At 41.7% G+C, this 23,758-nt stretch overlaps 1 protein-coding gene across 1 annotated transcript; it reads left to right on the forward strand.

Annotated features, from left to right (window-relative positions):
* Positions 1–836: 836 nt before the first annotated feature.
* On the forward strand, positions 837–19,890 carry LOC146867533 (myb-related transcription factor, partner of profilin-like). Its single transcript, XM_085622648.1, has 3 exons — positions 837–897; positions 12,211–12,591; positions 19,658–19,890. Exons 1-3 carry the CDS (start codon positions 837–839, stop codon positions 19,888–19,890), a joined length of 675 nt encoding a protein of 224 aa, XP_085478774.1.
* The last annotated feature ends 3,868 nt before the right edge of the window (positions 19,891–23,758 follow it).

Genomic DNA, 23,758 nt, shown 5'->3' on the forward strand with positions numbered 1-23,758 from the left:
CTGAAGCCATCTTGATTGAATTAAACTGGTAAAACTTAAAACATTTAATTTGGAAGGGAAAATAATGAGATAGTTCATTTTTTACATAGAAATTAGGATAAGTGCTGTAGAAAGCAAAATTAGGAAACATTTTAAATGAGTTCTCAAACCTCTTCCTCTTCTATTTCATTAAAACATTCTGACATGCAGACTGAAACATGCACTTTCAACACCAGCAGAAGACTGCCAGTTAACTGCCTGGTGATCAGCAGCTTTACCACAGGGTTCTAATGAGCAACTAAAGTGCTAACTTTCCAAATTGGTGCCAAAAGTGTGGCACATATGGATGGAATTAAATTGGAAAACTGAAAGCATTTTATATTGAGGATACTGCAGTAAATGTTGAAATTAGGGAGCTTCATAACAAAAACATCTCCCAAGATGCCCACCAAAGAAATAAGAGCCCAAATGTAGCACAAATACCACCCAAATATAGCCCAAGTATATCCCAATGATAGGACTTTGCAAAATGCTACATTTTATTTTAGCAGTTTTATGTAGTGCAAACTTGACACAAAGATATTGGAGTACTTTACATGAGCATCAGTTACATTACACAAGGACACATTAATTTTTTTGTTTTCATTTAATTCAATAAGTTTTATTTTGACAATACATGTCATAAAAAGAGCTAAAAGAACACCACCAGTGAGAATAAAAATGGTCAGATTATATTACATATAAAATCCACTGTGCATGAGAGCCTAGGCATCGCAGCATACAAGGATTGTTGACAAGTAGGAGAGTTGGAACCCATACTCTTGAATTCTTTAGACCAATGGTTCTTTTTATGCAGCATGAGAGGTACAGAGAAAACGCCTTTCGAAATAGCTAGAATAAAAATGTCCATGCTTCCAGGTAACAATCCAGGTCGACAACCAATTCACTCCATTTTACTGAACCTCAACTTTCTCCATTTGATCTTCAACTTTCTCTTTCTGCACGAATTTGTTAGGCTTGAATACTGAACATAAAATATGCAGAGATTATCAGCTATCAAACATTAATGAGATAGAATAGTAATAATAAACAAATCTGTATTTTCGCAAACAATGGTTGTAAATAGCTTGTGATGTTTTAAATGTATTGTCTTATGTCCATGTGTGTATATTTATTTATGATTGTAATTGTTTGTTGAATTAATAGCCCTGAAGAAGTCCTTTTGATAAGGACGAAATGTGTCGGCTGTGTCTCAATCACCCTTATCATGTTTTAAAAAGACTTCATTCAAAATAAAGGTAGAAATTTGGAAGAATATCTGTTGACATGGATTATATACTATTCTATTGTCTAAGTTGTTGTGTGGTGCACCTGTGCTGTTTTGTTAAAATGTTTATATTCCTGTATTGGAATCACAGTGTGACAGTGGGTGTTTATCAGTGTGCACACACGTTTCTGGGTAGTCCCAAATTATATAAATACACATTAGGGAGAGCAAGTCAGGTGCTGAGGCCTATAGGGTTCCACTGTCTACCTTTAAATTATTACATAAGCAATCACCAGTAGCGGCCCGTGGATGCGATGCAGCGTGCGCAAAGAAATTTGCTTTATTTATTTAATTTTTACCTACCTCCGTTCATCCATATTCTGTTTTTTACCACCCCCCACCCTGTCCCTCCCCGCCCCACTGGCCCGCAGCACTTCCTCACGGGCCGCTACTGGCAATCACTGAATTGAGGCACCTCCCATCGTGCTTCTGGTAAATTTCCATCTCCACCGATCTCTGGCTTCCTTTCTCTGCCTCCATGTTCCCACGCTGAACATGCAGACATTTTTCATAGTCTAAAGTGATCTACACTTCTAGAAAAAACACAGACTATGTCTTACAGTCCTAAACTACCTTCTACATTGCTGAGAGTTGAGTCTCATATTGTATTGCCATATCTCACACTTCACAAGCACAAGGTGACTAAGGTTGTAGTGCAGCCAGATAACTTATACTAAGGGGCCGATTCCAATCCTGGAAAAAGGCCGTACGAATCGTCGTACGGAGCGTTTTCTCCGTACGACTCATACCCGGTAAACTGTCCGTACAACCTAGGAAATACGATTCGTACAGAAAGCCTATTTCCGTACGAATCGCACAAAAGACCGTACGGGTAAAAGAAACCTACGATTCTGATCCAGAACAGCCTGTACGCGACGTCTGTACCTATTTAAGCAGCGTTTTACGGCCAGCAAGTACGATTTGTCCCTACGTTACTCCGTACGGCTCTTTTTTTACGGGAGCCAATAACAGCCATAAAAGCTGAGTCCCCAGGGGTACGAGTCATACAGGCATACACCCCGTGCATTGTGTATGTACAGTGCGTACCCCCAGCGCGTATGTATGGTGCGTAACCCCAGCGGGTATGTACGCACCGTACCTCCAGCACCGCACGTATGTATGGTGCATACCCCCAGCGCATATGTACGGTGCGTACCCCCAGCGCATACGCGCCTGGGGTACGGTGCGTACATATGCGCTGGGGGTACGGTGTGTACATACGCGCTGGGGGTACGCACCGTACAAATGCACTCAGGGTACGGTGCATACATACACGCTGGGGATACGCACCGTACATACATGCTGGGGGTACGCACCATACATACGCGCTGGGGGTACGGTGCGTACATACGTGCTGGGGGTACACACTGTACATACGCGCTGGGGGTACACACCGTACATATGCATGGGCGGCCTGTACGACTCACACCCCGCGAACAACTTTTCCTGGGATACGAGTCGTACAAACTTCGCTTCGTAGCGGGTAAAGTCATTCCCCGTGTACAGGACGTTTTCCGTCCGAATCGTAAATCGGAAAGCCGGTCCGGATTGTACTTGTACGCTCGGACTGTATTTCTACGATTCGTACGGAAAAGTGTCCGGGTCCGTCTCGTACAACTTTTCCCGATACGATTCATATGGATCGGGCCGATCCGTATGTATTTTTCCCGTACGAATCGTACTTCACGGGTCGGACGTGACTTGTACGATTCGTACGGAAAAAAATACGGATACGAGTCGTACAGAAAAAAAAAAAAAGGATCGGAATCGTCCCCTAAATGTAAGGATAAACTCCAATCTCTAATGTGACCAGAAAGAGGTCAGCACGTCTATTCGCGTATGCATGCCCTCAATGTTTTATGGAAAGACTCCCTACTGCTGTAATCAAACTATCAACTGAGATGTGTCCTGGTACTAAAGTCTGCACTACGTACATCTAAAATGTATTAAATTAAGCTAAAACTGCTAATATTTCTGATGATGCCGGAGCCGAGGTATAGGGCATGTCTAAGGGATGCCAAGTATTCCCAGACACCCTGATGGATGTAGTTCACTAGCCTACTTTGAAAACAGCCTGTGCCTATTCTGATTGCCCGACACTTACCAATAGAATGCAAACAACCAAGATGATATCGCGCATCCAGTCCCGGATCCAACCACGGATCTTTAAAACCATATCCACGTCACTCTGGATCGTACTGCTACGGTCGGGTCCTACAGTTTCCTTGTAAAGGCTCCAAACACTGGTATGAAACTGGTGGGCAACTTTATGTTGTAGTTAAATGGCCGATGTATTGCACATGAGCACTCTAACGGGCGTGATGGCGTCATGCCATTGTGCACCAGAAGTCGCCATCTTAGAGTGGCAAGGAACCCGTTCACGAGACTAAAAAAGTAAACATAATCCTCAATGCTGACAACACAATCCAATTATAATGCTCGTAGGTGTATCCAGATTGAAAATTATTTCGGCCTGGGACCCAGGATTCCTAGTGGCAATATATTTGTTCAGGAGCAAATTCCCTGAATTTTGCACGCTACTTGCATGATGGTGTCATTCTATAGTGCAACAAGAGTCGCCAACTGAGAGTAACAAGGACCCCGTTTCCAAAAGTAAGGAAGTGAACAGAATCCTTAATGCTGTGGGCACGATCCATTTGTAACGGTCACAGATGTAATGAGATAGAAAATGATTTAGTCCTGAAACTCTGGTTTCCTAGTGGCAATGTATTTATAGTGGCGGTATTTAACCCATGAAGTGACAGACCAGAGTGAAGTGAGCCATATTACACAGGGCAGCCTAACACAGAACCTCCGTATTGCAGAGGGGGACCCATTTCTCACAATTGTATAGATGGGAGAGTAAAGGGGATACTGCATAGGAATGTGTGTGTGTGCAACTCCAGTTTATTTCAAAGGAACATACCATATATGAACCTATTGAAGGTACCTATGGCATGGATCTCGTTTATGTCCAATTAGGGATTAAATCTCATTTGACCATGATTTCCAGGTAAGAGAAGGGGGGCATATCACCTGCAGTGGGCGGTCCAAGACCATGCCACATTACACAATTTGAGCAAACTACAAATTAAAATTATAGGTGGAAATTACATTGGAGATGTTTTTCAGGCCTACAGCTAAGCTAAATTATCTGCGCCCGGGTTTCATTAAGTGCACATTTTCTATAAACAACTAAGAATATTTTTAGTACATTTGCACAGTTATTAGTGGAAAGTCTGAACATACTAAGGGTTATGGAGTAATAATAAAGTAATCAATAAACACATGTACTTCGTTATTCCTACAAACAATAGTAATTTACCCTCTTGTCAGTCCATTGCTAAAAAACACACAAAACTCTGGTTCATCATGAGGATACGTAATAATCTTTAAATCCTCTTTCTTTTCTTCATACATTAGTCAGAGTATATGCGAGTTTCAAACTAGTCATGTCCATAACGCACTCCTAATGTGACTTCAAAAGGTTCAAAATACTCTCCTCCACAAGCATATATAGCATGTGTCATCATTTGCTTGATATCACAGGAGGTAAAAACATACATTTGTTTTAAGCATGAGCGATAGAGGGCCTTATTTACAAGGAATTAACGCAGCATGGTGCCACAAGCCATTTGGCTGCACCACGCAGCGTTAATTGCGACATACCTGCAACAATATGATTGATCCCTTTGATCTCCCTTGCACAATTAACTGCCATGCGCTGACGCAGGTACCATTGCACCTTAGTTCAAGGGTGCCTGCGTCATGGGGATGATGTTTTTGTTTGTGCAGTAAGGGACACCTTCTTGCACAAAAACAATCACAAGATGTGATTTCCTCTTCCTATGAGCACACATAGAAAGAGAAAAAAAATGAGGAGAAATGAAAACATTTCTCCTTGTGTTGCCTCCCCACTCATCCCCTGGGGAGGCGTAGCATTCAGACGCATTTCCAGGTTTACAATTTCTGGTAAATCAGGAAATTCAGCAGAAGCCATGAATGTTGTGTGGGAACACCCACAGCAACACCCATGGCATGCACCTTTCACACAAAGTGCTGGGTGTAAAGGGGGCATATATACAAGGACACGAAAAGTCACGAAGGGTGGCTTTATGTGTCCTTGTAAATATAGGGCAACAGGTTGCACTGCCGGTGAGTCACAAAACATGACGCACCGTCGGCGCAAGGGGCTTGTAAATAAGCCCCTAAGTGATTTGCCCAGAATCACAGGATGTTAAGTCAATGCCAAAATTCAAACCTGGTTCACCAGTTGCAAAGTCATCAGCTCTGGCTGTAAGGTCACATCCTCTCCCCTAAGTGCAACAATTAATCAAGTGATCAACTGGATAAAAAAACATAAACCTAGCAAGTAATTTAAAAGTGGTTTGTTGCTATTTGAGAAATCAGAAAATGTGTCCTCATTTTAGTTTTTTAGAGCACTAACCATAATTTCTTTTGCAAAAGACCCCCTCCTACTTATAATTTTAAAGGAAATGCTTTAGGTATGACAGTTTTGATTACATCAAGATGACTTCACCCCTGCCACACTTTTGTAATAATTATAGAATGTTAGCAATGTGGTTATTCACTAGAACACTGTTGGGAGGCAGAGGCCAGGGGCACGGATTTGTACAATTGAAGGCAGGGAGAAGGGAACAGAGGCAGAAAGTTGACCATGCTGCGCAGGAGGTATGAGGGGCAGCTGCAGCACAATGGATCATGAGGGCAGGGGAAAGGGGGGCAGGGGCAACAATCCAACAATGCAGGACAGGTAAGAGAGGTTGGTGCAATACAACTACCATTAAGGGCAAAAGTAAGAGGCAGTGGCAGTACAATGATACATGCTAACAGACTCCCCATTTTTTTCAGCCCCCAAGGGCTTTTTTTTAGCAGTTCCCTGCCTTAAATTTCCTCAGTTTCGAAATCTCCCTCTTACTAAGTTAAACATGTTTGCATTTATGATACATTGGACCATTGAGAGCAGGAGAAATGGGGAAGGAACAGGGACCTGGAAAATAGAGGGCAGGATGGAGGTGGGCAGGTGCACCAAACTGAATTTACAGGGCAGGCGTCAGGGGTACTGCAGCACACCACACCACACATGGTAGGCGGGAGGGCAGTGCAGCACAACGGACCATGGAAAGCACTTTGGAGGGGTCAGGGCCATGCACATGGATAACAGAGAGCAGGGGGGAGAGGCAAGGACAAGCTTACTGTTCCTGAAAGACAAGAGGGACAAGTGGAAGTAGAATTGGCACACCAATGGACCATAGAAGGCAGGAGGAATGGGATAGGCCCACACATGGAAAAATAAGGGCAGAGAGCAATGGTGCAGGGCAGGAGCAGCAAGCTGACAATACAGTGCACTGTCAGCACAACACACCATGGGGAGCAATAGGGAGACTGTCATGGCATGCACACAGACAACAGAGGGAAGGAGGGAGGAGGTCAGGGGAAGGATGCTGACCCCACAAGGCAGGTAGGAGGGGCAGTGGTGGCAGTAAAGACCATGCATGGTGATGGGGAGGGTCAGTGGCAGCACAACAGCCATGGTGAGCAAGTAAGAGGGGGGCAGGGACATGCAAAAAGGACCATGTAGGGCAGAAGGGCGAGGTAGGGGCTGGACAGACATGAGAAGGGAGGGGAAGGTGGTAGGGGTCTCACAAGGGCGGGAGGAGGAGCAGTTGTGGCACAACAGAGCATTGAGTGCCGGCAAAATGGACCATGGAGGACAGGAGGGAGGGGAAAAGGGGAATGGAACTTGAACAATGGAAGGCAGGGGGAAGGGGCAGGGGACAGCCATCTTACCATGCTGGGCAGGCTGAGGGGCAGTGGTAGCTCAACAGAACACTCAGAGTCGACAGAAGGGACAGTGACAGGTCCATGGAACATAGTGGGCAAAACAGAGGGAGCAGGGACATGCAAACAGGCATTGGAAAGTAGGGGGAAGGAGGTTAGGGGCAGCAAGCTACACTAAGCAGGATGCAATGATAGGGACATAATCTCAGGCAATGGAAGGCAAAAGGAGTGGGCAGGGACATCAAGCTAACTGGAGGGCAGTGGCAGCACATCAGGCCATGCATGGCAGGAGGGAGGGGGCAGGTGCATGCACCTGGCCAACAGGGGCAGGGAAGAGGTGGGTGGGGGGCAGGAAACTAACTGTGTAGGGCAGGCGGAAGGGCAGTGGTAGAACAATTGCCACACAGGCCTAGAAGAGGGGGCAGCACAATGAACTTGGACAAGGGAGGGTAAGGAAGAGGGGGTTAGGGGCAGCAAGCTTGGACAAGGCAGAACAACAAACAGTGTCAGGCCAAAACCTGGGTCCATACCCTTGCCGTGCATTATTATCGACATCCTACTTTATGATCAAACCCCCCCCCCCAGAACTTCACTGAAAGGAACAAAGATTAAAAGGTGTTACGTTGGGATTGTAGGCGTATCAAACTTGACATTAAAAACAACTTAGAAATTCACTGAGAAAAACAAAGATGAAACGGATGTAACAGTTAGATGAAAATGTCACGTAAAACATACCATTTAAACTAACAAAACCACTAAAATTCACCAGTTTTAGTTAGCTCAAGTAACTGTAACTCGTACCGTAAAGTAACTATAACTTACGACCTCACCATTCACTGTTTTTACCCTCAAAGATTAAACCACTCATGACATTTTCACTGACTACATTTATAACATCCCTAATCACATCTAAAATGCCATCATTGTGATAATACTGTGCATGGCGGGAGCACAAGCAATGGTTATTTTAGGGTGCGAGCACCTTACTGTCAAACACATTTGTAAGGATCGTGCCTAAATTAAATTAACTGCTATTGAAAATAAGAATTTTTTTATCATATTTCGAAATAAGAAACAACATATAGTTTTTGAATTCTTTACGAAGCCATGTGCCCCTTCTGCCATTGGTTCTTGGCAATGCGTGAAACAGCTTCATTTGTTAGACAGACAATTAGCATTTACGTAGTTCTCCACTAACATATGTACAACATCTAAAAGAAATACAATTATTTAAGCTTTTGAAAGTATTGAATCAGTGATCTTGGTTTCTCCAATGTGACAACCACGCAATTCTTAATTTTCGAGTCGAAATAAACAAGTATGGACTCTTTTAAGCCCTCCAGACACTCCCTGCCGCTACATTCAATCCTTATCATTTCTTCATGACAACAGTGGTCTGTCCTCCATCACCCACTCTCTGGTCAGCGTCTGTGTAGAATATGTATTTAAATGTATACAACCAGTATGATGCATACTATGTATATGGCCCGATAACAGTATTTTCTTCCTTTTAGGAGAACAAGGCCTGGCTCGCTCATGAAAAAAAAAACCTGAAAAATAAATAAAGAGAGAAATGAAATCATCTAATTTCATAAGTAGAAAATCAGCCTGGGCACCAGTGGGTATTCTGAGCTTCAGAAGAAAAGAAGCTGCATTACTCCCATTTCAGTTTCTATTGCTGGCAGCGAGTCAATTTCCCTATAATTCTGATAGATGCCCAAAGTTCATAGGAAGACCTAATTCATCTGGGGTCCATATCGATCTGACTAATTCAGTTCTAACGCTATAGCCTTCTGTTTTTCTCAGAATTTATATATTACGAAACCATTCTGAGGTTTGTGGGGAACCGACGACCTGGAGGTAAACTTCTCTTCAATGTACCTTCATTTTAAATTGAATATTTCCGTGTGGGTTATTGGCACACACTGTAGGAATATTTGACATTTATGGTGTAAAAGCAAAATATTTATAGTGTGCAAATAAAGTTGGAAGCCAATTCCCAAAATTAGTGTCAAATAGAATGTAGGTATACATGAAAGCACGCAATATACAAGTATTTTCAAAATATGAACATTAGTGCATTGCGTTTAATAATAATGCTGACTAATGCATGCTTTCTTAGCCAGGTGCGGGCAGTGAAACTCACAGTATGTGTGCAGGTGGTTGGAACATTTGTGGAATTTAACTCGTTTTCTTTGATTTCCTCCTTTTCAATAAAAAGATTTCCTTTCCACGTGGGCCTTCCTCCACATGCCATGTATCAATGGACTGTTAGGTGTTCTTTCACACACAACCTACAATGTGTTCCCTGAGCATTGGTTGCGTGTGTTAAATATGACTCATTTGACACACCCCGAAAATTAGGACTAAGGTATTCAAGTTCAAAACTAAAGGGCAGATTTTACATTTGGTGGGTGGTCTTTCAAACCCCAATGATGGCCACACTTGCAGCTAAACACAGACAGTGTTGGTGTGCCAGAATTTGCCCATCAAAGAAGCTGGCATGGCGTGTGCCACTATCGATGAATAACACTGTGGTAGCATCTTCCTTCAGAACACCACTTGCATGATACACCACCAACGAATCACCAGTGGGACTTTGCCCACTTTCCTTCATCCATGGCTGACTTCACCACCTCTCTTCCATCTCTGCTGGACCAATGTGTACCCTGGAAAAGTAGCCAAAAACATTTATGAACATTTCCAAAACCTACATTGAAATAGACCCTGACATTCTGGGAGTTTTCTCCCAGCACATAAGAAATATTTTTGGTAATATCTCTCCAAGACCATGGAGGTTGTTCACATATGTGACACATCTGTAAATTATGGCAGCTGGCCACACTAAACTGGCTGTCCTAGCGCCACTATTTCTAACAGAATCACAGTCACTAATAGGGTTTCCAATGGTGGAGCCAGAAACGAATTTCCCAATGGGTACACCGCCTTTCCCCATTCTCTAACAGATGTCGGGGAAGGTAGGGTTGGCAGATGGGATATCCACGTTGTATATAGGATTCCCCATTACCTTCTCCTCTAAATCGGGTGCTCAGTGCACGCAACTTCACATTACGAGCTTGTGCTTCATTAATTCATTAATCATATGTGAGGTCAATATTCAGCTGTAACCTAGCATGTGCCTTTAAAAGCAAAATGATCCTGTTCTTTTCTGTTCTACACAGTAGTAAATAAAACTTGAACAATATCTCCAAAAGGGTAACACATGATCTTACTACTTTCCTTATCAGATGGTTTTCCAATTAACTGGGGTACACTGGTCCCTGAATAAAAAAATGTAACTATTCCTCTCCCCCGATTCTACAGTTCTACATTGCTTCTCAGCTATGTCCATGATATAAAACAGGCTGTCAAATTCAGAAGGTCGATTATGAGAGAGAGTATTCAATCCCTTTTTAATAGGCCATTTTGTATCTCCATGCATTAAATGCTCTTATAATAAGGCTGACGGAATATCCGTCACATTTGTGATTGAGGAACCGAACCACCAAACTCTAAATCAAACCCTTTAGCTCTAATGACAACATGCCATATTACTTTTAAAAAACCTTGATAATACCTTGTGTGAAAAAAAAGAAGTGTTCCATGTGAAATACTCCGAGCCAATGTGACGAAGTACTGGTGAAAATTGCATAAAAAACACACTAAAGACGTTTGGACAGCTGGAGAGGCTAGAAGTGTACGCTCAGCAGAATAGAGCAAAGCGGATGTGGAACAGTTTAAATGTCTTTCCCTTATAACTAGATTATTCAGTACAATGTCATTTGCCGCCACTGACATTTTCTTTAAAGTCATAAAGGCCTACATAGTAATAAAAGGGCTCAGAATAAAATTAGGAATATCATGTATAAATTATCTTTAACCTTAGCTTCATTTAGACTGTGACTTTTTAGACCTGATCAATTTTCATGAAACTATCCACATAAAACTGTGAAAAAATATTTGATCCTTGGCTCTCATAAAGCTGCAGTCGCTGTAACAAGTGTGGCACTTTCATGATACTTAAATGTTACCGTTGCTACTCGTCTCTGTGACTATATCTATGTGCAGGGGAATCGTTTTGAGTTTTAATATCAGTTTGTAAAAGCACTATTAAGCAAAACATCAATATGGCGATTCTCCTCAGACTCAGTTTCTGGTTCATGAAAAAATCAGATTAAAGACTTCTTCAGTAGAAAGTTAGCGAAGAATCTTACTACCTTGGGCCTGGACCTTTGCAGTTTAATTGTGACTTAATTGCAAAAAAAAAGTCAAAAAAGTTTGCGGCTGAATCCCTGAGGACAACTAATCGGAAGTCGTCATTTGAGAGTAAGTAAGTACGGTACAGCAGGAATTCCCTTTCAACACAATTTTTGAAAACATACAACCATTCACATAGAGATAGTTACTAATATAATTTTCATTGACGGAATTGCAATTGTAAATTGTAATTTTAAATGGTATTTGTATAGCACTTACTACCCCAGCCGAGGCATTGAAGTGCTTTGCGGTGAGTAGCACACTATTCCAGAACCCAGGATTAGAGGAAGGAAGTAATTTTTATTTACTTTTATAGTACTTCATGGAAAATTATTAATGTGTGAATATTATGATTACAACCCAAAGATCATTAGGTTCTCAGCATGTTCATTAGCACATGAAAATTCTGCATCCCTTTTCAGAAGAGCACCAAATTTACAAGGAAGCTAGTTTTAAATTTAAATTGCAAGAAACTAGCCCATCGTCAACTAGTACTGACACAACATGTTTCCAGTTAATGGGGGAAAACTACGCGTGTGCTTCAATGTTTAAACCGACAATATGACTTTCCTTCTACAATGCCTGCAAGGCAGTAGCGGCTCCTGGAGGGAGTGCTGCGGGGTGGTGAGGCGGGGGAGGGGCAGGGTGGGAGGTAATAAACTCCGGATTAAGGGCGTACGGAGTTTAGTAACTAAATAAATAAATAAAACAAATTACATTGCGCGTGCTGCAACGCCAAACCGGCGATGCAGTGCACAATGTAATTCGTCACACACTTTTGTTGCATTTTTTTCTAATATCCCTAGGTGTTTTTTTTTTTCATTGCCACTAACTTTAATTTTGAGTTTTGTCACGTCCAGAAAATCCATGTTTTTCAGAGGCCGAGTTGTCAGTCATGGTGGATGAAATCATAAGAGTAGAGCCACAATTGTTTCAAGCCCAAGTCCAACATACTCCTCTCAGTCGGAAAAGGGAAATGTGGGATAGGATAGTCGACAGAGTGAATGTTGTAGGTACCACCCTGCATACAAAGGATGAAATAAGGAAGAGGTGGCACGACCTGAGGGGTAAGGGGCATTCCTTTGTCTCCAAGTACCACCTGGAGTCCGCGAAGTTTGGCAGTGGTCCTTCCAGTGTCCCATTACAACTCTTTCCCAGGGAGGAGATGGTATTGGCCATCCTACATTCTGAGGGCTTGACAGGAGTACCTGGGGGAGTGGAGTCTGGTAAGTTGCACCTCACTAACTGTCACAACACTTTAATGTTCTGAATGCTCTCATCTCAGCTTTTGCCATTGTATTGTGTACCTAGTTTCCTAACATGCATTACTCAAAGTATCAGAGATGTTTGAATGTCAGTGTCAATGTGTATTGTTGCAAATAAGACCACGTGTATCAATCTCCATTACATGCCACGTGTTGGAATGTTGTCTGTAAGGGTATTACTATTAAATAACCATCCCAGGAACTATGATATGTGTCAATATGTAAATGTATGGCCCAGTCCAACTGCATTTTGATAACAGGTATGTTACACTAACCATTTTGCAAGTGTTGGCACAGTGAGATTTAAATTACTACAACTGCCATGAGGCTCCGTTTCTGTAACTTAAAACAAGATGCAATAGTGATTTTTCCCATTCTCTCTTGTCTGACATTCAACAACTGATGTTCAGTTCTCATGGAGTTAACCACTCTCGACTATGGCATCCTGCCACACATCATGCACGACTACGGCGTCCTGTCACAATACCACCATGGAAAGATATGGCCCTCAACTCATATTGCATAAAACATCCACAAAATCTCTTTATACATGCTGCAGAAAAACTACAAACACAAAATCCTCAGAACACCCAGAGACACTAATAACAGACATCTTCTACAGTACAACACTCGGAGGCCTAAAAACAGACTTCATTTTCTATTCCAGAAACTCAGCAAATGGAGGGAGAACTTCCGAGGTGTGGTGCAGCGGCTGGTTGACTGACTCCGGAATCTGGGGATCACGGTTCGATCCCCGGCTCCGGCGGCAGATTAGCCCAGCACCATGTGACTCTGGGCAATAGCTTGCTTAATCTTCCCGACGGCCCCCAGCGCCTAGAGACCCTTATGGGTGATTGTTCGTGCTTCACAAATGTGGATTATGATTATTATTGTGTAACTAATACAACCAACGTCCATTACAGAATCAAACTCACTACATTCCTATCCCAGAACTTTAGCGGATAACTGTCCATAACCATTTACAGAAGCAGGAACATCCTACTCCAAACCTCTGAACAAAACCTGTCTCTTCTTGACCACTACTTCCTCCCTGCTCTCCGCACCTTCATGCTTTCCACTTCCATTACCACTCTCCTCCAGAGGCCCCAACCCCATCAAATTTCGGGTCATCTACCACCCACCAGGCAGCATAGACATCAAACTTGGAGGCCTAACCCTGCACCAGAATAATTCTTAAGATCCAATAGTACAGGCCCCATCCTCCCTCCTTAAAGTGAAGGATCTCATGCAACACTGCAATAAGCAAACTCACAACAAAGGCTCTACTCTCGAAGCAAGCATTTCTAAACATAACGTCACATCTCTTCACTCCACCCTACCCTCGGACTGGACTTACCACCACCTAAATCTTTTCGACCTCATGTTTAACCAACTTAAAGTCCACTCCCAAACCTTCTGTCCCAAGCAATGGGCTTAGAACACATACCAAATCCCCCGGGCACCGTTAGAAGCATTAGTCAGTTTCCAAATTCTTCCTCCCCCAGACCTCACCTGACGCTCTCACCACTTATTAGAACTCAAAAATAGCAGAACTTCTTGACACAATTGCCCCGTGAGAAACTCAAGAAATCAAGAAGTCTCCCTTCCAGATCTTGGTGTAAAAAAACCTGAACAAAGATAGACGACAACTTGGACTTGCTGAAAGATCCTGGAGACAGCAACACTTGCTAACCCATGTCTCTCTCTTCCAAGTTGAATGCTTAAAATACAAAACAAACCATCTTCAGAGAAAAATCCTCCTTTTTCCGAGCCTAACTTTGCCACTCTAGGAATAGAAGATTGCTTCAACATCATCAAACAGCAAACCTCCTTCTTCCCACCACAGTCAATTACTGGCTCCATTAAGCGCTGTGAAGAGTTTGTCGCATTCCTCTCTAAAAAAATAGCAAACATTGAATTCTCACTAGAACCGTCCCCCCCCACCTATACCAAAGATGCCCCCTTTAACAAAGAGGGTTCACACTGCCAACTACACACTGCCCCCAAACTCAGTCCCTCAGCATTCTAGAAATCCAACCTCAACCGCTTCCAACAAAAAAGTGAGGCAACCTGGACAGAATTCAACACAATCCCTGAAGAAGTCCTCAAAATACTTTCTTGCCTGAAGCCAACTTTTCACCTCTCTGACCCCCTAAATTCCAAGCTTGTCAAAAACCTTAAACACATCATCTCTCCTGCATGGGCTAAAATCATTAATTCTTCCTTATCCACTGACTCTATGCCGGCCTCCCTCAAACTCGGCCAGGTCACCCCCTCATCAAAAAGGCTGAGGTCGACCATAATGACTGTAACAACTATAGACCTAACCCCAACCTCCCACTCCTCGCCAAAACTATTGAAAAATGTGTTGTTGCACAACTCAGCAATCACATTGAAAAATACAACCTTCATGACACCTTCCAATCTGGGTTCAAGAAAGGCTGCAGTACCTGGACTGTAATACTGAAGATGATCGACGATCTACACAGATTTCTGGTTGATGGCCAGGACTGCCTCCAAATACTCTTGGACCTCGCAGCGGTCTTTGATACCATCAACTATGACATTCTCCTATACACCCTCTCACAGCAGCCAGGCAGGCATCGATGGTGCAGTCCTTAAGTGGTTTGCTTCTTTCTTGAACCAACACTCCCAGCTAATTAAACTAAACTTTCTCACCTCAACAGCTATGGCAGTCTAACAAGGTGTTCCCTAATGGTCAGTCCTATCATCTGCCATATTCAACCTCTATATAGAACGCCTCATAATGATCCTCAAACAAGACAGAACTGCCTATCATCTATATGCAGATGACACCCAACCCTACCTTAAAATTTCATCAGCTATTGATATCCAGAACTTAAATAGTACAATCATGGCTGACCAGCAACCACCTTAAGCTCAACCACAACAAAACCAAACTTCTCATTCTTCCAACCAAAAGAAAATCGTATCCTGTCCATATCCAGCTAGACAATCTCACTCCATAAAACTGCAAACCATCCATCTCAAATTATTTTAAATTCCTAGGGATTACACTTCACAGAAGCCAGCTAAAACTAGCTTCTACATGCTGAAGCACGTCAAAAAAATCGAACCTTTCATCCCCCTCAAAGACCTAAAACGATAATGCAATCCTAATCTTCTCCAAGCTGGACTATGGTAACGCAATGATCATGGGCTCACCAGTCCACACCTCATCCCTTTGAAAGCTACACTCAGTGCAGCAGACAGACTACTCTCTGGGAAGAGTTTCTTTGACCACATCACTCCCACACTCAAGAGACTCAACTGGCTACCATTTGAAGTATTTTGTATATTCAAAACTGCCTGCATAACCCAGAAACCTCTTTACACTGAAACACCAATGTACCTCACTTATAAACTATCAAATCCCCCAAAAGAGGCCTCTTCAAAGTCCTAACATCCTACTCCTGATTCCACTCAAATTTAAGAAAGAAAGAACAAACACTTGTTCCTTTTACGGGACTGCAACAATAATCTGGAATTCGTTGCTGCAGGACTTACTTGACATCCAATCATTCCTTCACTTCAGGAAAAAAAAGTATAACTATTTGTTCTCAAACAATATCTAAAGCGTCCCTCTTAAACCAACTACCTTGCCTGATGCTCTCTTCTCCCTCCAATAAACACCACTACCTCAGGGACAAAACAGTGACTCCACAACCCCTACTCCTGAAGTACCCTATTTAATATAACTCCGAACTATATTGTCCACATATCATACTGCCTATTATATTCTTCGTTTATATGTTGTCACTATGTATTGTTTATTTTTTACTTTCCCCATATGCACCTCATGAAATTTCTGCTGTGCTTTTATAACTAACTTTGAACTATACTGTCCCCATATCCTATTGTCCACTGTATTCTTCTTTTACATATTGTCACCACGTAGTTTGGATTTTTCTTTTTTATTTACTGCACATGCACCTCGTGCTTGTTACTGTACTAACTGTAAAGCACTGTGATACCCTTGGGTCAAGTTTGCACTACACACAACTGGATAAATGAGTGATTGCAACTACCATGAAGCCCTTTTTTCTGTTACTCAAAACAAGATGTAGTAGTCGTTTTGCCCATTCTCACTTCTCTGACATAAACAACTGATATTGAGTTTTCATGCATTGAGCAATCTACATACAATGCCCTACTCAGACATATCTGCCTACTTATCTTGATGTTGTCCTGGTCTCCTCAACTGAAACTATTGCTGGCATGAGTAACACTATATCAAGTGTGTAACCCTAATATTTGTAAGGCATTAAGCTAAGTCAGCTTATTAGAAGTGGCAGGTGACTCAATGACTCTCCACTGCTCAAATCATGACTAATGCTAAATATACAACCAAGTTGGGTGATTGCTTATAATGTACAGAATTAGGCTTTGGAATGGTCAAATACACGTGTTACTTCTCCACTGTGTTAACTATAATATACAGTATCCCTCTAGACCTATATTACTTTGATTAGCATGGGTTCACATAGAGAAAACACAACAACCTATTACATGTATTGTTTTTTTAATCTTTTTTATTTAATTTCTTTTGTTCATTATTTTTACGTACAGGTAAAATTCATCTCTTATTTTCATAGAGAGCATACAAACATTTATTCCTATTTTTATATGTACAAAACTATCTACGTTGTACCAAAATCTATAGCAGGCTTTGTATGTATTTTAACTTTTGAAAAGCAAAGTTGGTGTAAAATACAAATGGATATTGTCTTATACCAGCATACAGTTATTGGCATTAATTCAAAAAAGAAGAGATCCCCACACCATTTACACCTCTACACACTCCTCATTCATATCACTCTCATACATAGCATACACCCCACCCACCCCAGAAACAAACAGCATGCAGAGAAGGACCAAAACAGGGGTGAACTGCTCAACCCTCTGTTACTGTGCTGAACGCTGGGGTGTGTCATACACACTGGTCGACGCGCGTTTCGATGGCTTAGTCTCCTTTAGTTGCCATCTTCTTCAAGACCTGTTACTAAACGATTAGGTAATGGGCATGGATGGGGAGATAAGATTTCTGCAAAGAGAATATGGAATATTAATTTTATAAACTTTACATAAATGGTAATGTTGTTTGCAACCCATGGGAGAATTCTTAAATTGTCTCCAAAAAATTAACTCAAGAATATACATACTATCAAAGTTACAAATGTGTCACTAAAGAAGGTGCTCTAATTGTGTCAGATGAAAACCTCCCCGTGAGGAAATATCAAGAAACAAGTGAGGAAAAGAACTAGAGAGAGGTAAAGTATTGGGGGTCATAGTACTGGAACCAAAGTCCTATATGAACCAGAACACACTGCTTGTCTGTATAGATCATTTGTTAAAAAGTTTTCAATGGTCTCACTACTCATAGTTACTTTGCCACAGAACAGACTGGTGTGGATAAAGAGAACCAAACTAAACTTTCTGCCCGCTAACCACAAATACATCAATCACAAACCTTTTTACTGTGTTTGTCTTCTTAAAGGTACTTTTGGATCTGGAAATTGAACGAATTGTTTTTTCACACAATGCGTGCTCTGACTCTTATCTAAGAGGGTGCAACTATAGGTGCCAGCCTTCCTCTGTTCGTCTCATATCTGCATATAATGACAAGAAAATATTTATACAGAAAAGGTCAATGACATTGCTAGTCACCTATCTTTAAATGGTTTGTTGATAGTAATGCGGTAACAGCCTTTGTTTTATATGGGGAAAATTAACCTTTGGTAAGTAACCTACTTACTCATATGAATATTACTCGAGTTTTTCCTTATATTGTTTCTTTTGTATTCGCTTTATCCTTCTTTTGGTGGGCCACAGCGTTATGAATATCGTCTTGTTGATCACTAATTCTCTTCTACCGAGTGGACCTAATGATGATATGGCAAGAAAGGAGATTTGCCTATTAGTCAAGAAGAGTTTTGTGCAGGACATAGGTGGTATATCAAACTGCTACAAGTTATCTTCACCGGCAGCCTCTATGAATAATGAGATGTTCCCACTTAGAGCAAATATGTTATCAATCCTAGTAAGTGCTATACCGGACACGGATAAGAGCGCTCTCTGACTTTCATATTCTTGTTAAAATTAGTAAGGTGTCTTGTTTTATAAGCCTCAATTCTGTCTGACGATTTATTACGAGAGGGTATTCTGTGAGTGTTTCCAAAAAATTCTCCAATGGCCATGGGTAAGACATAGAATTGCTACAGAACCATTTGAATTCAATCTTACGAGTAAGAAAGAACTAGTCGTTACCCCCTCTTGCCATCGTGTATCTTACCTTGAACGGCTGGTCAGTTTCACACGTAACGCCGTCCCCACGTATGATCGCTCTGCTAGGATCCAAGGAATAGTTGGCGCCTTTTTATATTCTGCGGAGTGTTATGACGTGATTAGACTGCGTGACACCTCGCTATGGGATTGTGTGAGTAGCTGTGCTGTCAGCGGCGCCATCTTAGAGTAGGTATTCTAAAGATAAACAGTACGTGAGCGCCATGTCTCTACGATGCTATGCTCGTTAGATCCTGTGTTTGCCTTGTCTATCAAGTATACGAGGAAAAGAAAAAGGTAAAGTTTTCCAGCAATGACTTTTCTCAAAAAGGTTCAATGGATATTAATATCCTCCACTGAGAATAGGCTGACTTTTCATTCCTATTGGCGAAGACTCAGCGCCATCTTAGAACGGGATGGTAGTGATTTCCGTTTGATTAGTTCCAGGTCGCTCCACTGTGTTGCCTTATGTGTTTGGGAGATGAAATGTTCCTTCCCTAATCCAAAATGCAACATATTAGCACATATAATGAGCTGTTCAGTTCTAGTACATGTAGTGAATGTCTCCAAATGTCTTGCATGCAAGTTCAATACCACTGAAATATATCTCTACAATAATCTCTACCTATTTTGTTTTTCCTAGGTCTCTACTTACTGTCACACAAAACATTTAGATGAAGATATCACATTTCCACCGATAACAATGTTCTGTATTTCTCAACAGGTCGATCTGGCACAGCACCTGCCCAGAGCTTGGCCTCAGAACAGACTCCCACTCCACGTCTAGATAATGCCCTCAGTTATGATAACACACCTGGAGTTGTGGACGTGGATGACAGTCCTTGGACATTCGGTCTGCCTGGCCAGACAGCAACTGTGAGTCCCACTGTGTCCAACACCTTCCACCCTAGCGGCAGCACCTCAGACAATACCTGTCACCCTTACCTGTGTACCTAGCACAGTCACTCCAATATTGTGCTGCCCAGTCCTGAATTCTAAGGCTAGAATCGCCAGCCCAGTCACAGATGAACCGGGACCCAGTGGAAGAGTGCACTCTGGGCCAAGGGCACAGGCCCATGGGGGTAGGGCTTGTGGGAAAGGTACGGAGGCCCACTGATGAGGCCACAAGGGCCACTCACACGCAGGCCACCATCGACCAAGTCTTGGGAGCCTATCAGGACTCCAAAGATGTGATGGGCCAGGTATTGTTGGAAATCCAGGAGATGAAACAGCTGCAGAGGGACATACACCAGGAGCTGGTCACCCACAACACCAACATAGGCCAGCTCATTGGAGTGCTGCAGGACATGAACATAACCATCTGCAGGGCTTTTCCACCACCATCTACCTGTTCCTGTGGTTCAACTACATCTGGGCCATCTACATCTTCCGCAGCCATAGGAAGGGAGGCCCTGTCAGAGGAAGACATGCCTGTGGACATCCCTGTCCCTGCAGCAGCGATAACCCCTGCGGTCGCAAGCGGAGACGTCCATGCAAAAATCCAGGAGGTGCAAATGGCAAGACACCTATCATCGCCAGCAAGAAACCTCAACCCTAATTTCATCCAGTGTGTGCAACACATTCACTCTGTGGACTATTTCTGGGCACTTTTCCCTTTCTGATGGGAGTTGTATTTTGGACTTTGGACTTCTGACAATTTGGTATCTTTACCTAAGGCTTCATTCACCATTACTGACTACTTCACTTTTTTTGTTATGTTTGTTTTTACACACCCTTCACCTTTATAACTTTAATAAATACAAAAGTCACAACCTCATTGTATGCTGTAGTAAATCTCACATCTACCAATGTATATATGTACTCCCATTGAACTTTACAATGCCAAAACAAGCTACTTGTGTAAGCATGGATATGTTGCGTGCACACAATGTTTAGCTCAGGATCACAACCATGTCACGCTAACATATACATCCAAGTGTCTTGTTTTTGGACATCTTTATTCCATTGTTTCAATCATAGGCTAGCATGATGTCAGAAACATAGCAAATCGTATGGTTGTATGACATAATTTCGATAGACAGAAAATCGACCTACAAATATATCGCAACAAAAATATCGATATCAAGAATATCGACATCCTATCTACAACATGGTAAGTACAAAAATATCGAAAATTAAATATCGATGTCAAAAATATCGTTATTAAAAATATCGTTTTTTTTTACTTTAAAAATATATGTAAAATAAACCAAATTATACTTAGAAATTAAATAAACATAATTAAATATATTGTATAATATTTAAAATGTATAATTAATATATATAATTTAATAAAACTTTAATGAAACATATACATATAATATATAATATATATACTTACTTAATAATTAATTTTACTAATAATTTCTGTAACGTATAAATTATTAAATGTTTTTAAAAATTACCAATACATCTATACACATAAAATAATAACATTAATAAATATTTAATAATTACATATAGCAAATAATAATCAATATTTTTAATGTGAATACTTTTTATTATTAATGATATATTACAATAGCAAAAATAATACAAAACATATGAAATATCAGACACAATAAAACTAATAGTCCAACTCCAACAAAAACAACAGAATGTAAAATGTTGGATACCGTAGGGGTAAAAATTACTATTCCAACTCCAAAGAGTGCAACAGTAGGGAAAGCGTTGGATAGCGTAGGGTTAAAATTACTATTCCAACTCCAGAGAGTGCAATAGTAGGGAAAGCGTTGGATAGCGTAAAGGTAAAAATTACTATTCCAACTCCAGAGAGTGCAACAGTAGGAAAAGCGCTGGATAGCGTAGGGGTAAAAATTACTATTCCAACTCCAAAGAGTGCAACAGTAGGGAAAGCGTTGGATAGCGTAGGGTTAAAATTACTATTCCAACTCCAGAGAGTGCAACAGTAGGGAAAGCGTTGGATAGCGTAAAGGTAAAAATTACTATTCCAACTCCAGAGAGTGCAACAGTAGGAAAAGCGCTGGATAGCGTAGGGGTAAAAATTACTATTCCAACTCCAGAGAGTGCAACAGTAGGGAAAGCGTTGGATAGCGTAGGGGTACAAATTACTATTCCCACTCCAGTAAGTGAAACAGCAGGTAAAGCGCTGGATAGCGTAGGGGTAAAAATTACTATTCCAACTCCAAAGAGTGCAACAGTAGGGAAAGTGTTGGATAGCGTAGGGGTAAAAATTACTATTCCAACTCCAAAGAGTGCAACAGTAGGGAAAGCGTTGGATAGCGTAGGGGTAAAAATTACTATTCCAACTCCAGAGAGTGCAACAGTAGGGAAAGCGTTGGATAGCGTAGGGGTACAAATTACTATTCCCACTCCAGTAAGTGAAACAGTAGGGAAAGCGCTGGATAGCGTAGGGGTAAAAATTACTATTCCAACTCCAAAGAGTGCAACAGTAGGGAAAGCGTTGGATAGCGTAGGGGTAAAAATTACTATTCCAACTCCAGAGAGTGCAATAGTAGGGAAAGCGTTGGATAGCGTAAGGGTAAAAATTACTATTCCCACTCCAGAGAGTGCAACAGTATGGAAAGTGTTGGATAGCGTAGGGAAAATAATTACTATTCCAACTCCAGAGAGTGCAACAGTAGGAAAAGCGCTGGATAGCGTAGGGGTAAAAATTACTATTCCAACTCCAGAGAGTGCAACAGTAGGGAAAGCGTTGGATAGCGTAGGGGTACAAATTACTATTCCCACTCCAGTAAGTGAAACAGTAGGTAAAGCGCTGGATAGCGTAGGGGTAAAAATTACTATTCCAAATCCAAAGAGTGCAACAGTAGGGAAAGTGTTGGATAGCGTAGGGGTAAAAATTACTATTCCAACTCCAAAGAGTGCAACAGTAGGGAAACCGTTGGATTGCGTAGGGGTAAAAATTACTATTCCAACTCCAGAGAGTGCAACAGTAGGGAAAGCGTTGGATAGCGTAGGGGTACAAATTACTATTCCCACTCCAGTAAGTGAAACAGTAGGGAAAGCGCTGGATAGCGTAGGGGTAAAAATTACTATTCCAACTCCAAAGAGTGCAACAGTAGGGAAAGCGTTGGATAGCGTAGGGGTAAAAATTACTATTCCAACTCCAGAGAGTGCAATAGTAGGAAAAGCGCTGGATAGCGTAGGGGTAAAAATTACTATTCCCACTCCAGAGAGTGCAACAGTAGGGAAAGCGCTGGATAGCGTAGGGGTAAAAATTACTATTCCAACTCCAGAGAGTGCAACAGTAGGAAAAGCACTGGATAGCGTAGGGGTAAAAATTACTATTCCAACTCCAGAGAGTGCAACAGTAGGGAAAGCGTTGGATAGCGTAGGGGTACAAATTACTATTCCCACTCCAGTAAGTGAAACAGTAGGGAAAGCGCTGGATAGCGTAGGGGTACAAATTACTATTCCAACTCCAAAGAGTGCAACAGTAGGGAAAGCGTTGGATAGCATAGGGGTAAAAATTACTATTCCAACTCCAGAGAGTGCAATAGTAGGGAAAGCGTTGGATAGCGTAAGGGTAAAAATTACTATTCCCACTCCAGTGAGTCCAACAGAAGGGAAAGTGTTGGATAGCGTAGGAGTAAAAATTACTATTTCCACTCCAGAGAGTGCAACTGTAGTGAAAACGCCGGATAGCGTAGGGGTACAAATTACTATTCCCAATCCAGTAAGTGAAACAGTAGGGAAAGCGCTGGATAGCGTAGGGTTAAAAATTACTATTCCAACTCCAGATAGTAAAACAGTTGGGAAAGCACTGGATAGCATAAGGATTCTATAAACATAATAACCAATTAAATAATTAGTTATAAAAAAATAGCATATTAATAATTAA

This window comes from Triturus cristatus, chromosome 1_2 (assembly GCF_964204655.1).
Source record: "Triturus cristatus chromosome 1_2, aTriCri1.1, whole genome shotgun sequence".
NCBI classification, from domain to species: Eukaryota; Metazoa; Chordata; class Amphibia; order Caudata; family Salamandridae; genus Triturus; species Triturus cristatus.

Bases quoted from the DNA above. Each gene is read 5' to 3' on its own strand.
- LOC146867533 (XM_085622648.1), top strand. From the start codon at position 837: ATGAGAGGTACAGAGAAAACGCCTTTCGAAATAGCTAGAATAAAAATG. The intron at 898-12,210 runs GTAACAATCCAG...TTTAATTTTGAG, and splicing joins AAAAATGTCCATGCTTCCAG to TTTTGTCACGTCCAGAAAAT. The intron at 12,592-19,657 runs GTAAGTTGCACC...ATTTCTCAACAG, and splicing joins ACCTGGGGGAGTGGAGTCTG to GTCGATCTGGCACAGCACCT.